Consider the following 13,716-nt stretch of genomic DNA (forward strand, 5'->3'; position numbering starts at 1 on the left):
AACTAGATTTATTTAGTTGTACTAATATTGTCCCCTTTGCTCGACTGTTCATTAATTAGAGAGGCATAATACAAATATACAATGCCCAGTTTATGCGCTAAATCGGCACCGTTTGACGGGAATTCAAGGTCTTGAATGAGTGGTGGACAAGTTGCTGCTACAACCCAACTTTAATCGTAATTAAAGTCATTCCAAACCCTAATTGCAAAAGTTCTCTTTTCAATTAAAAAAAACATCAATTAAATCGATTAAAAAAGACGGTATTAATATAATTGTTGATAAAGTGAAGAAATTACATGTGATAATTGTGAATTTCAATGCATAATCATCAACTATTATCGAATTGATAAGGTTTTAAGAGAGAGAAGGGGGGGAGAACTCTTTACAATTCTTTTTTTAGACGAAGGGTAGTTATGGCATATTAGGGGAAAAGTGTGTGGGATATAGTAAACTAGTGTGCGGGATTTAGCAAATACGTAAAACGGAAGTAAAACAGGCCAAATATTACAATGTAGAGCAAAAGTGTTCCAATCTTTAGTCGAGTGACAAGAAGTAAAAAGCAAATCGCTTCTCAAGCCAATCACAGTCAATATCCTTCATAGAAAAACCGAAAGGATCAAATTCAACGGATACATTATTATCAATTGGTACGGAAACTAAACCCAAGAACTATTACAAAAAAAATATAAAATAAATACTCCCTCCGTCCCGATCAATTGTTGTCCTTTGATTTTGTCACAAAGACCAAGGAAAGAAGAATGAACCAATTACTAAATGACAAGTGGAACAAATTGAGTGTGAATGATCAAATTGAGTGTGAATGATCAAAATTCATTCTTAAAATAGAAAGGACAACAAATAACAGGGACATAGGGAGTATAAATGTGGAAAATCTAGAGGATAATTAGTTTGGCTTTTGAAGCTGGGGGTAGCCCTGTAGCTATCACTTCAACCAGAGTCGAAGTATAATGATTTGATGATATAAGAATCTGCTCAAGTGTTTCAACAGGAAGCAAATGTCGAACAAGTTCCAACTCACGTCGATGATCAGTGAAATTATGCAACTCGACCTTCTTCAAGTACTTATGATGTCGCACTTGCTTGGCTGCAGACCTTATAGGGTTCAGACGTATGCGAAGACGTGTGATAAACTCTCTCTCATTCACATTCGGCTGACATAAGGACACACGTCAAAAACAAAATCACAAGAAAATACTAACTGTTATATAATAAACCGAAAACTGTAGGTGACAACATATTACTGACCTCGTAGTCATCGTCCCATATATGTTGGCCGGACCAAGGTGACGTATGTAGCTGTCATAAAGACGGAATATTACATTATCAGTTTTTATTTTCCAGGAGGAATTGTTGGGAAAGTGAATCAGGAAAAAAATAAGACACGAAGAATTCACCTTTACAGAAAATTTACGCAGGAATGGAGCAGCATTTATCAGAACAACTGGCCAAAGAAAACAAGCTTCTTTTCTTCCATGAATTTCAACTTTCAACTCCTCGAGATTCAAAGTTGTAGTGAATTCTAACGGGAAGTCGATACTACTACGAACAGCCTAGTACAGACAGAAAACAGAAATATTAGATCAGGTAGATATATACACACAAGAATCGGACCAGTAGTTCTCAGAAAATGTTTTACAGTTTTACCTTCCCGGACATGGCCAACTCCAACCTCTTGAGTCCAGCCATGTATACTCGTTGTTGGAGACCTAACGGTAGAAACGTTGTGCAAAACTCTTTATCAACTGACAATTCTGTTAGACGAGGAACATGCTCTAAAAGCAGCCCACTCTCCCCCCCTGAAAACGTGAGTGACGTAAGACTTGATGCTGATATCCTGAGACAAATTGTAGCCGCCCTGACATGTATTCTAGTACTGATGAGGTCCAGAGTCTTCAGTCTTACCGACTCTCCAGATATGTTCAGCTGCTTAAATATAGTTGAGAACTCTATAGAAAGCCGCTCAATCGGAAAATGTGCTACCATAAACTCAATCACGTCAGCACAGATGAACACAAGTTTCAGACGAACATCTCTTAGGTTTAAACCAACACAATTAGCCAGCATTCCTTGGAGCTTGTCTATTTTAGGAAACATATATGGCCCGGAAAGTTCTACACCCCGGGAAAATCCTACATCCCACTTAGACAGATCCAATTCAAGTCGAGTTATCCCTTTTTTTAAGGCACATTCTACCCACGTATCAATAGAGTCGTTATTCCTGGAATCAAAAGGGAATCGAACACAAAGCTCGTCAAGTTCAGGCATGCTATAACCTTGCAAGACATTGCTTATCCAACCTTCAAAACACGGTCTTAGCCTTTTGATTCTATTACTGACGGTTTCTATAAGAGGTAAACGATCCATTGCTTGACGAGAGAGTTGAATCTCAGAACGTTTTCTACGACGACCTGGAAAATTAGCCTTGAATTCAGCTAACAACTTCGCCCTTTCGTCAATTCGCAGATGCTCAGGTGCAAAGATTAACTTAGAACCAATGGTGGAAGCCCAGAGGTTCTTCCATCTATGAGAAAGGATGCAATATCGCGCTCCCTCCTCAAGTGTGAAACGCGATAGAATATGAGACGCTATAACTTGATCTGGCAGACGAGTAAAAGGATCTTTACAAGCCTTCAGTTTTTTGGCTTGTCGAAAGGACTGCATCAACACACAAGGAAACAGAAAATGTACATATTACTTTCTGAATGAAATAAAGATTCCATTTCATTCATAGCAGAATACTGAAGTATTGCAGTTGCTCTTTCTTCAGACGGGCCATTTTGGTCTAAAGCAGCAACACGGAATTTTGTAACCATTGTGGTTACAGTTAACGATAAAATGGTAACATATGCCGTCTGAAATTTAAAAGAAAAGTGACCGTTTGAAACAAGAATTTGCGAAAGTATTGAATAGAGAAATCCACAGGAGACCGTAAATTTAATTGGGTCGGATAACAATACAGCAGCAACAACAACATTACCACAGTACGCAGGTACCTTAGGTGCACCCGTAATAGAGGGAAAGGTGGTCAACTATAGAGTGTTTCGTAGCGGGCTTATTACTTCCTCCGTCCCGGTCATTTATTGTCCTTTGGTTTTGACACAAAGATCAAGGAAAGAGGGAGGGTGGAATAAATTGAGTGTGAATGATCAAATTCATTCTTAAAATAGAAAGGACAACAAATTACTGAGACACCCAAAATGTAAAAGGACAACAAATGAACGGGAAAGAGGGATTAGATTGGATTTACTAATAAAAATCATCAAGGTAAATAAACATGATATTAATTTTGAAAAGAGATTATAAGCAAATTAAACAAACAATTAGAATCAAAGTCATCACCTCTCGGAATTCATGTTCCATCTTTACCCTCTTATTGCTCCTCATTCTACAATATACAGATAAATATACAGTAAATCTTGCCTACCACTGTAAATAAATAGTTGTAACCTGCAAAATAAAAATAATAAGGTTTGCATGTCATTAAATCCAAATTCAAAACACAATATATAGTATGCATAAATTCCACAAATTCAATCCAAAAACTTACCTTAAAATACACAATTATTCTAGTCCTCGATCACCCGTGTGGAGCTGGAGAAAAAAAAAAGAGTATTTATAGAAAGTAAATAATTCCTAAATACGCCTTTTCGCTGCTTAAATAGTTAAATACTTGCATATCACATTAAAGAAATCAATTAGTATGGCTATCGCGAAAGTGGTAATTAGGCCCCTTAACTCTGATCAATTGTGAAATTAGGCCCCATAACTTTTATTTGGAGCAATTAAGCCCCTTAAATTTCACCAAAAGTGAAATTCAACCCCATTTTCATAATTTTCACCAAATTCTTATATTAATATCACTTTTAATACAATTTATCAAATATAAATTTTTTTTTTTTATAATTTTAGAACTTTTATATTTATATTAAATATTGAGAATTATTTTATTTTGAATTTATAATATATAGACAATTTATTCTATATGTATGAATGTTATATAAATTATAAACAATTTACTAAATATGTATGTAAAAGTGTTCTTCAATGATTAATAAATTATGTAAAAATTCGTAAAGTTGCAATTAGTAATTTTTAGTTATTTAATAAATTGTTTAATACTAATATATTGTTTTTAATTAAAATTCTTGTGTAAATTTAAAAAATGGGGTTGAATTTCACTTTTGATGAAACTTAAGGGGCTTGATTGCTCCAAATAAAAATTATGGGGCTTAATTTCACAATTGATCAGAGTTAAGGGGCCTAATTACTACTTTCGCGATTTCCAATATGGATATCTGATCCGAACTAGCACTTTGGATCGGATATCTGATATATGCTTTGCCCTAATTTGCAGTCCTAATTTGCATAGTTGTACAACCATAAAGAATCGTAACTGCTAAATCCAACACGCAATTTTACTGAATACAACACATTTTTCCTAATTTTTCCAACATTACCCTTCATTTAAAAAAGAAAAAGAAAAAAAATTCCAAACCCCAATCTCCAGAATCCTCGACACACCACGCCCAACCCACCCTCCCCCTCCCCCTCCCCCTTCCACAGCACCGACCACCCACCATCGGCGCCGACCGTCGGCCCCTCGCCGTTAACTTCATCCAATCATCACCCCGCCGTCGACCCAACATCGTCCCATTTCATTAACTCTCTAACGCCGTCAATCCAACCTTCTACCGTCGTTGTCAACCTGCCGTTGCCGTCGAACTGATGACATCGTCGGCCTGATGTCACCGTCAACCTTCTGACGCCGTCGATCATCCCCCTTTCCGTCGCTGGTCGGGTAGTGGAGCGGCTGGTGGTGGGCTTTCTCAGTTGGCTCTTCCTCTCTTTTAGGGTTGTTTGTGGGTAAGGAATGAGAGGGGTAAAGTTGGAAAAAGTCATAAAAAGTGTGCGGGATTTAGTAATACTAGTTTATATCCCGCGCAATGCATGCACAGTATATATAGCGTTCTTATTTTTAGCGTGTTTTAGTTATAGTTTAAATAGACACGTTATTAATTTTCATATTTCGCGCTAAAGTATTTTGATTGGAGGAAAAAAAGAAAAGTAAATGTGTCTATTAATGACGTCTATTTATAAATTTTCCAAAAAAAAAAAATCATCATATAAGCTAATAATATGAGCTTATAGTTTTATTTCCTACAAGTAATTATGCGCTCAATCATTAATAATAGCTCCAAATGGAAAACTTAGCAGTATATAATTTATGGGTACATCAAATTTACTTTATTTTAATCAATAGTTATATTTTAGAGTTTAATAACAAAATTATACTTTGATGAAAGAAAATATGATAAAAGGATAATGGTTTTAATGGAAGAAAATCAATCTTATTTGTTTCCTTAATTAAGGAAGTGCTTTTGGAGGGAAAACATTTCATAAATCCTTATTCTTTTAGTATAAGGGAGATGCGTATTGGATTTTTATGTGTTTTTTTCTTTTTTTCTTTTGAACTCTTATAATTTTGAGTTATACTTTAATTTTTTGATGACAAAGCAAAAATCTAATTCATCCATTCCAACAAAAAATCATAGTTAACCAAAGAATAATCGACTTGATCCGAACCCGACTCAGTTAACCAATTTACCCGGTTTACATTTACTCCCTTGATTGTCTCTATCACAATTCACAACTTACGGTAAGATCAGCAAAAATGAAAATTGATCTTCCCGGACAACTACTAGTCTACTAGTCCATCCATCCATCCATTACCATATTTCCACTACACCAAAATCCTAAATCTCTAACACCATGATCCCCCTCCCACCCAATCGACTGTGAGTACGTCTTAACTTAAAACCGTCTTCAAACAACCACCATACCTTCCACTGTCAACAATGGACATCTTATTCGCCCAGATCCAAGCTGACCTTCGTTCAAACGACGCTTTACGCCAATCCGGCGCATTACTCCAATCCCTCCAACAATCCGCCGCCGGTCGAGACACTTCCGTCTTAGCCAAAACCGCCGTCGAAGAAATCGTCGCCGCCCCGTCTTCCGCCGTATGTAAAAAACTCGCTTTCGACTTAATCCGAACCACCCCGCGACTCACGCCGCAGTTATGGGATACTTTAATTTCCGGCATTGTTTCCGACCTCGATTTTCCCGACCCCGATGTAGTCGCCGCCTCCGTCTCCTTCCTCTCCGCCACCCCGTCGCATCTCTTGTCCGGTTTAATTTCGGCTCACCACGCGAAGATCACGGCCTGTTTCGACTCGGTTTCGGCTAATTTACGGTTTTCGATTACGGAAACCCTAGGGTGTATATTGGCGAGGGATGATTTGGTTGTGTTGTGTGAGGGGAATGTGAATTTGTTGGATCGGGTTTCGGGTTGGTGGGTTAGGGTTGGGGAGAATATGTTGGATTCGAGTGATTTAGTTGCGAAAGTTGCGTTTGAAAGTGTTGGGAGATTGTTTATGGAGTTTGAGAGTAAACGGATGAGTCGATTAGCGGGGGATAAGCTTGTTGATAGTGAGAATTCGGTTGCGATTCGGAGTAATTGGGTTGCGGATATGGTTGATTTTGTTTGGAAGAGGAGGAATTCGTTAATGGCTAGATCGATTGTTTTGCCTGTAGAGAATTTTAGGGTGTGTGTTTTTCCGGTTGTTTATGCGGTTAAGGCGGTTGCTAGTGGGTCGGTTGAGGGGATTAGGAAGTTGTCCTCGAAGAAGAAGAAAGGGGGTGGAGGTGGGGTGGTTGGGGAAGTGAATGCAGAGAAGTTTGTTGGGGTTTCGGATGTGGTTATGCATTTGTCGCCGTTTTTGGAGAGTTTGGATCCGGCTTTGATTTTTGAGGTGGCGATTAATATGTTGTATTTGGCTGATGTACCTGGTGGGAAGCCTGAGTGGGCATCTGGGTCGATTATTGCGATTTTGACACTTTGGGATAGGCAGGAGTTTTCGTCTGGGAGGGAGAGTATTGTTAGGGCTGTTGTTACTAATCTTCACCTCCTTGATCTTAATATGCAGGTTTCGGCTTTTCCCCCTTGTTGATTTGCTGGCATTGTTGCCTTTGTTCAGCATTTACTAGATTGTTTTAATAGTAGCATTCAGCAGTATAATGTAGCATACAAGTATTTTGTCAACGGTCCATTCTGCTGATGACCAATGTTTGCTGAAATTGTTTGGTTTAAGCTGAAATTCCAATGGCTAAGCTTGCTACTTGGTTCCCTGTTACGGAACTATCATTAGGAAATTAGCTACTTAGCCGCGGTCTTTTTTTGGCTTGTGGAATTGTGGTCTGCTCTATACTGGCCAATTATAGATCGTACCTGATGATAACTGGATTGATCTAAGAGCAATTCTCCTGTTTGCTGTGTTTATTTATTTACATCATTATGTTCCGGTTTGTGATCTTATTATGCAAGTTTGGGCTTTTTTCCCTTGTTGATTTGCTGACATTGTTGCGTTTGTTTGATTAGCGTTAAGTAGAACTCTATTAGTAGATTGCTTTAATAGCATTCAGCAGCGGACATATGAGTATTGCGTTAATGGTCAATTCTGCTGATGAACAATGTTTGCTGAAATTGCCTGATTTAAGCTGTAAATCCCATCTGATAAGTATGCTCTTTGGTTCCCTGTACTGAACTAGTATTTGGAAGGTTGCTGCATCTTTTTTACTTGTGGAGTGGCTGCCAATTATAGATCATGATAATTAGATTGATCTCACAGCAATCCTCTCGTTTGCTGTGATTTTTTATTTTACCTCATTATGTTCCGGTAGTTTTCCTTTTGATAAGTATTGTAAACACACCCGTCTTCTGGCTATGGAGTGCAAGTGTGCAACATAGTTTGAGATCTAGAGTAAGCGGCTGTGATCGTTGTCAATTGCGATTTGTTTCATGCATATTCCGAAGTTTCCATTTTAGATCTCTTCCAAGAATGTATTTAGGTACAGATGTAGAAAACATACTAGGGTAGATAATGTGAATCGCAAGTTTAAAATTGCCGTGGATTCAAATTTTTGAGTGCTAAGGAGGGTAGTAAAAGCAAGAACGTTAACAGAGAACTGTTTTACTTTGGAAGTTGCTTCCTATAAACAATAGATAGATACCTGATATTCCTGACTTATCTGCTGCAGGTGTCGTTGTTCAAGAGATTGCTTCTTATGGTAAGAAACTTGAGGGCTGAATCTGATCGTATGCATGCTTTAGCTTGTATTTGCCGTACAGCTCTATGTGTTGATCTCTTTGCCAAAGAGAGTGTTCGCAGAGGGCAAAAACCTCTTTCCGGAACGGACATTGCTTCGCTTTTCGAAGATTTAAGGATAAAAGAGGATCTTAATAGTGTAACCAGCAAGAACTTGTTCAGGGAAGAATTAGTGGCCTCACTGGTAGAAAGTTGTTTCCAGTTGTCTTTACCGCTCCCAGAGCAAAAAAATTCTGGTATGGAAAGCAGGGTCATTGGTGCCCTTGCTTATGGTACTGGGTATGGTGCATTAAATTGGACAGAGCCAGCTTTGGAAGTTGTGGAAGTTTGTAGGCCTTGTGTTAAGTGGGACTGCGAGGGTAGAACTTATGCAGTTGATTGCTATCTCAAGTTGCTTGTTAGGCTATGCCATATATTTGATACTAGGGGAGGAGTAAAAAAAGTGAAGGATGGTGCCTCACAAGATCAAATTCTGAATGAGACGCGGTTGCAAAATCTTCAGCGTGAGCTTGTGAAGGATCTACGTGAGGTTGGTTGTAATAACTCTTTAGTTTGTTTGTTTCTTGTCTTTTACTTGCCCAATGATTCCATTATTGTATACAATTGCATTCTGCCTAGCTTAATAACTGCTGTGAACAGCACATTTCTACATTAACTTGTAATGGTTCTTTGCCTGGTGCATGAATGACTCCTAGTATTTCTCCGAATTTGCTGTAAAATTTTTAATTATTGATTAAACTTTGACATCTATTGGTAAGTTGTCCTAGTTCAAGGTCATTTCAGAATTCTTCTTTGGTTTGTGATAGAATTAGATTGAGGAAGTCTATTTTGCTTTTACTTTACTAATATTTATTATGCAAGCTGTTAAAGAATTTTTTACCAGTTCATTTCTGAAAAATTATTCAGTTTGTTATAAGTAGAGAGTTTATGGGCAATTTTATTTGCCTCCTTCCCTTTTTTCTCTTCTTCGAGTCTTTAGGTTCACTGTGAATTCCCATTTTTTATTTTTAAATGGAGGCTGCTTTAGGACTTGTTTGGATGAGGGGATTTTGGGGGAGGAAGGGGAGGGGGGCAAGGGATATAAAATCCCTTGTTTGGTTAGCAATGAGGGTGGAGGGAAATGGAGAGGGAGGGATCCATGTTCCCTCCTCCAAGGCAAATCAAAATCCCTCCCACCATAGGAATGATTTGGGGGGGGGGGGGGGGAACTGTATCCAAACACCCGTACTCCGTTCCCCCTCCCCTTTTCTCCCTTTCCCTTCGCTCTTTCTCCCTCCCCTCCCTTTTCCTTCCATTTTTCTATCCAAACAAGGCCTTAAGTGTTTAAGATATGATTGACAAGTTTTGTTCGTACGGGGTAACTCATTATTGGGGTTGTTACACTGCTGTGGTGAGCTTCATTGGTCTGTTCTCCTTTTCATGCAGAAAGAGCTATGTAACATTTCCTAGGAAGGATAATGCAACAACAGTAGGGTAGATGTCATTTTGAGGAGGTCCTCCATTTTTATGACTTGATGCTTAAGTAGCTCTCGACACTGATTTTTTGTAGGTGAATACACCTAGGATATCTGCGCGCATCATATGGTCGCTGGCCGAGCACATTGATCTTGAAGGTTTAGATCCCCTTCTCTCAGATGATCCTGAGGATCCCCTAAACATCATTGTGGCTAATATCCACAAGGTGTTGTTCAACATCGATTCATCTGCAATGTCAACAAATAGGTTACAAGATGTGCAAGCTATTTTATTAAGTGCTCAACGATTAGGATCACGGAATGCTAGGGCTGGTCAGTTACTTAGTAAAGAGCTTGAGGAATTCAGAACCAATGGCTTGGCAGATTCTGTCAATAAGCATCAGTGCCGTTTGATACTGCAAAGAATCAAATATGCTACTCAACATCCAGAGAATAGGTGATCTCTCTATCTTTCCTCCTCCCTCCCATTCTCAATGCTTTTTCATGCCGTCGGCCAAAATACTTGTCTTTTTTTCTTTCTTTTAGTTATTTGAGTTTAGTATATGTATCACAGTCGTAAAGGGGTTCAGTACCTTGTTTCTGTAGTAAATGTAATTCCATTGCCCTTTCTCTTCAATTTGTGGAGGGGGGTGTAATTATCACAAAAATTGACACGAAATGATTTTTTTTTCTATGAGACCACCCCATTAATCCTATAACAAACAAGAAATACATAAGGATATGAGTTGGCCTCACATGCGAGACCGTTTCCTACTAGACTGGAGAATTATTCATGCTGTATAGTATTTAGGATCCAGGATACAACCTTTGTATATATTATATTTACAAGAAGTGTTTACAATCCAGATGGGCTGGGGTTAGCGAAGCCAGAGGAGACTACCCATTTAGCCACCATAAGTTGACTGTTCAGTTCTATGAAGTAGCTGCGGCTCAGGATAGAAAATTGGAGGGGTTGGTTCATAAGGCTATTTTGGAGTTGTGGAGGCCTGATCCTAGTGAACTAACTCTGCTGCTTTCAAATAAGATAGACTCCACCCTACTGAAGATCCCACCAGGAGCATACACTTTGTCAGGCAGTAGCGATCCTTGCTACGTTGAAGCATATCATCTGGCAGATCCAAGTGATGGGCGAATCACTCTACACTTGAAGGTCGGAGTCATCTTCTTGAACATCTGAACTTTCTCAATTGTCTTGTTTAGAGCTAAGTGAATCTATGATTTCAGGTTATTAATTTGACTGACATTGAACTTAACCGAGTTGATATTCGAGTCGGGCTGACTGGGGCACTGTATTTCATGGACGGCTCTCCACAGGCAGTGCGGCAGCTGCGTAATCTTGTTTCTCAGGTTCAATTCAAATCTTTGCTTCACTTATCATTCAGTTCCGTTGTCTATATAAGGCTTTCATGTTGACATTGACAATATCATAGTGAAGATAATAAGCGTCTTTCACATTCTTTTTGGCCCGTGGCTCATGCACCATTTTGTTTTGTTTATTTTTATGGTTCAAACCTATTTTTAGCAGTAAGGTGATGTTCTACATGAATAAAAGTATTCTGAAATAGCAACTACAGTACATAATTTAGTAAAGTTTTCTTTCTGAAGTATAGGATTTAGTTAATAAATAGGTGCATCGAGTGGGTTAAGACTGGTTAGCATTATTTTATCGGGAAAAAACATAAACAGAACTGGTTGATTTAAGTATTTAGTTATTTACCCTTCAAACTGTTTTGTGGTGTTAATTTACCTAAAATCTACCTATAAAACTAAAAAATTTTCTTCTTGTAGGATCCAGTGCCTTGCAGTATCACTGTGGGGGCTTCACATTTTGAGAGATGTGCCTTTTGGGTTCAAGTCTTATATTATCCATTCTATGGCACCGGAGCCATTGATTATGAAGGTGACTACGCTGAAGAAGATCCCCAGATTATACGGCAAAAAGTGAATGCCAAGCCAGAAATAGGGGAGCCGGTGATCCTGAGGTGCCAGCCGTACAAAATTCCGTTGACAGAGCTGCTTCTTCCACACAAAATATCCCCTGTTGAGTACTTCCGGTTATGGCCAAGTTTGCCTGCTATTGTGGAGTATACTGGAACATATACTTACGAGGGAAGTGGCTTTATGGCGACTGCCGCAAAGCAATACGATGCGTCACCTTTCCTTAGTGGATTAAAATCTCTGGATTCCAAGCCTTTCCATAAAGTTTGTTCCCACATCATTCGCACAGTCGCTGGATTTCAGGTATTCTTTGATTTAGATTCCCTCATTGCATGATCTTCTGCCAGGCACCTTTTGAGCATTGTATTAAATTTCAGAATCAATCATCATTCACATAAATGAATTAACAAACTGTAGTCGCAAGTTTTTTTTTTAATTTTCCTTGTCATAGTAATCAACTCTCCATTCCCAAGTGTGTATTTTTTTCTCAACTTTTTTGAGAGTTGGTTGGTTACCTTTCATTTTCTTTGAAGAGTTTTTGGTAGTCCTCCATATACAGTCCACTTCCCTTACAGAGTTTCAGTTATTAACATCCCTCTCCTGGGAACAGCTTTGTTTTGCAGCTAAAACGTGGCATGGGGGTTTCCTATGGATGATGATATTTGGTGCGAGTGAAGTAAGCCGAAATGTAGACTTGGGCGATGAAACAACTACAATGATGTGCAAATTCGTAGTTAGAGCATCCGATGCTTCAATCACAAAGGAAATTGAGTCCGACTTACAAGGTTGGTTAGACGACCTCACAGACGGCGGTTGTGAATACATGCCTGAAGACGAGGTTAAATCAGCAGCCACGGAAAGGCTTAGAACATCAATGGAGAGAATAGCCTTACTTAAGGCAGCCAAACCAAAGCCAAAAATCGGCGAGTCTGATAGTGACGTGGAAGACGAAGAAGGAGATGGAAGTAGCGGGGACGAGTTAGACGAGGAGGTGAAAAAGAAAAGGAGAAAGAGAAGGCAGGAGATGAAAGATAAGAGGAAAGAAAAGAAGAAAGAAGAGGAAGAAGAGAGAACTAAAGGACCTTCCACTTTGTCTAAGTTGTCGGCCGAGGAAGTGGAGCATCTTGCTCTTCAAGCCGCCGTACTTCAGGAGTGGCATATGTTGTGCAAGGACAAAGATGTCAAAGTATATTAACATCTTCTGATTAAAGGGTGAGATTATCAATTTTTGTTTTGTTTTCGATTGATTCAAAGTTAGTGTAACATCTGATTGAAGTTCTTGTTGTGTATCATCATCAGTCTTCCCTTATATTGCCATGTTTGTAATATAGGCTCCTTTATTTATGTTTCGATTTTTTATATGATCATATTCCCATTTTTTCTTTGTTTGTAATTCATTGTACATTGCGATATCGCTAAAGGGTGTGTAGTAACTAGAATTTTGTTGCCAATTTGAGGATCGTCTGGGCTTCGGAGATTTGTTAAATGTAGCAACATATGTATCTTTGATTTTTTTTTTCCCGACAAAGTGCTTGTTTCTAAATTATCCGATTGATTTGTTGCTATTGACTGCCTATAGCTCCCCTCCATGTGCCGACTACAACCCTCGCCAAGAACATCACCTTGTTCATCCGGTGAAGGACTGTGATGAGTTAGTCGGGGCTCTAAAAGATGATGCTTTATTGGTTCTTGGTGGCCCACTTTAGTCGCAAGTCGCAACCACCAAAGTACTCCTTCAGAGCCCGCTTTTGGCTTGGAGGAGGCGTCCTAGAATAGGAAAGAACCCGTGTGTTACCTATCTATCGCTATTTCAGTTTGCTGTCGAATCATTGAGGTTGGTGACATCTTGTAGGGGATTTGTGGAGTCGATATCAACTTTGGTCATTTTCCGGTAGGTTGATGGGTAAGATCCGGCAACACACACTATCAAATAAATGGGTCGGATTTGATACTTCGAAAAATCTTGTCAAGCAACACACACTATCAAATAATTCCTTAGATTGCATTTGTAAACAATTTCGGAGTGTTAAAAATCAATTTTACCTGAACCATAATTAAACCAATTGGCGGTTGAATTAATTTGGATTTATCAAGTTGTATCACTATAAGTGAAATGT

At 38.8% G+C, this 13,716-nt stretch overlaps 2 protein-coding genes across 2 annotated transcripts; one reads left to right on the forward strand and one right to left on the reverse strand.

The window, feature by feature from the left end:
* Nucleotides 1–512: 512 nt before the first annotated feature.
* Nucleotides 513–3,695, reverse strand: LOC141602410 (uncharacterized). Its single transcript, XM_074422703.1, has 6 exons — nt 3,569–3,695; nt 3,361–3,468; nt 1,666–2,676; nt 1,416–1,571; nt 1,267–1,317; nt 513–1,172 (listed from the first exon to the last, which is right to left on the reverse strand). Exons 2-6 carry the CDS (start codon nt 3,403–3,405, stop codon nt 894–896), a joined length of 1,542 nt encoding a protein of 513 aa, XP_074278804.1. The 5' UTR covers nt 3,406–3,468; nt 3,569–3,695; the 3' UTR covers nt 513–893.
* A 1,956-nt stretch (nt 3,696–5,651) lies between these two features.
* Nucleotides 5,652–13,076, forward strand: LOC141599037 (protein TPLATE). Its single transcript, XM_074418913.1, has 7 exons — nt 5,652–7,007; nt 8,119–8,715; nt 9,736–10,097; nt 10,508–10,811; nt 10,886–11,008; nt 11,450–11,902; nt 12,210–13,076. Exons 1-7 carry the CDS (start codon nt 5,877–5,879, stop codon nt 12,792–12,794), a joined length of 3,555 nt encoding a protein of 1,184 aa, XP_074275014.1. The 5' UTR covers nt 5,652–5,876; the 3' UTR covers nt 12,795–13,076.
* Nucleotides 13,077–13,716: the final 640 nt, after the last annotated feature.

The sequence above is a fragment of the Silene latifolia genome, chromosome 9, assembly GCF_048544455.1.
Source record: "Silene latifolia isolate original U9 population chromosome 9, ASM4854445v1, whole genome shotgun sequence".
Lineage (NCBI taxonomy): Eukaryota > Viridiplantae > Streptophyta > Magnoliopsida > Caryophyllales > Caryophyllaceae > Silene > Silene latifolia.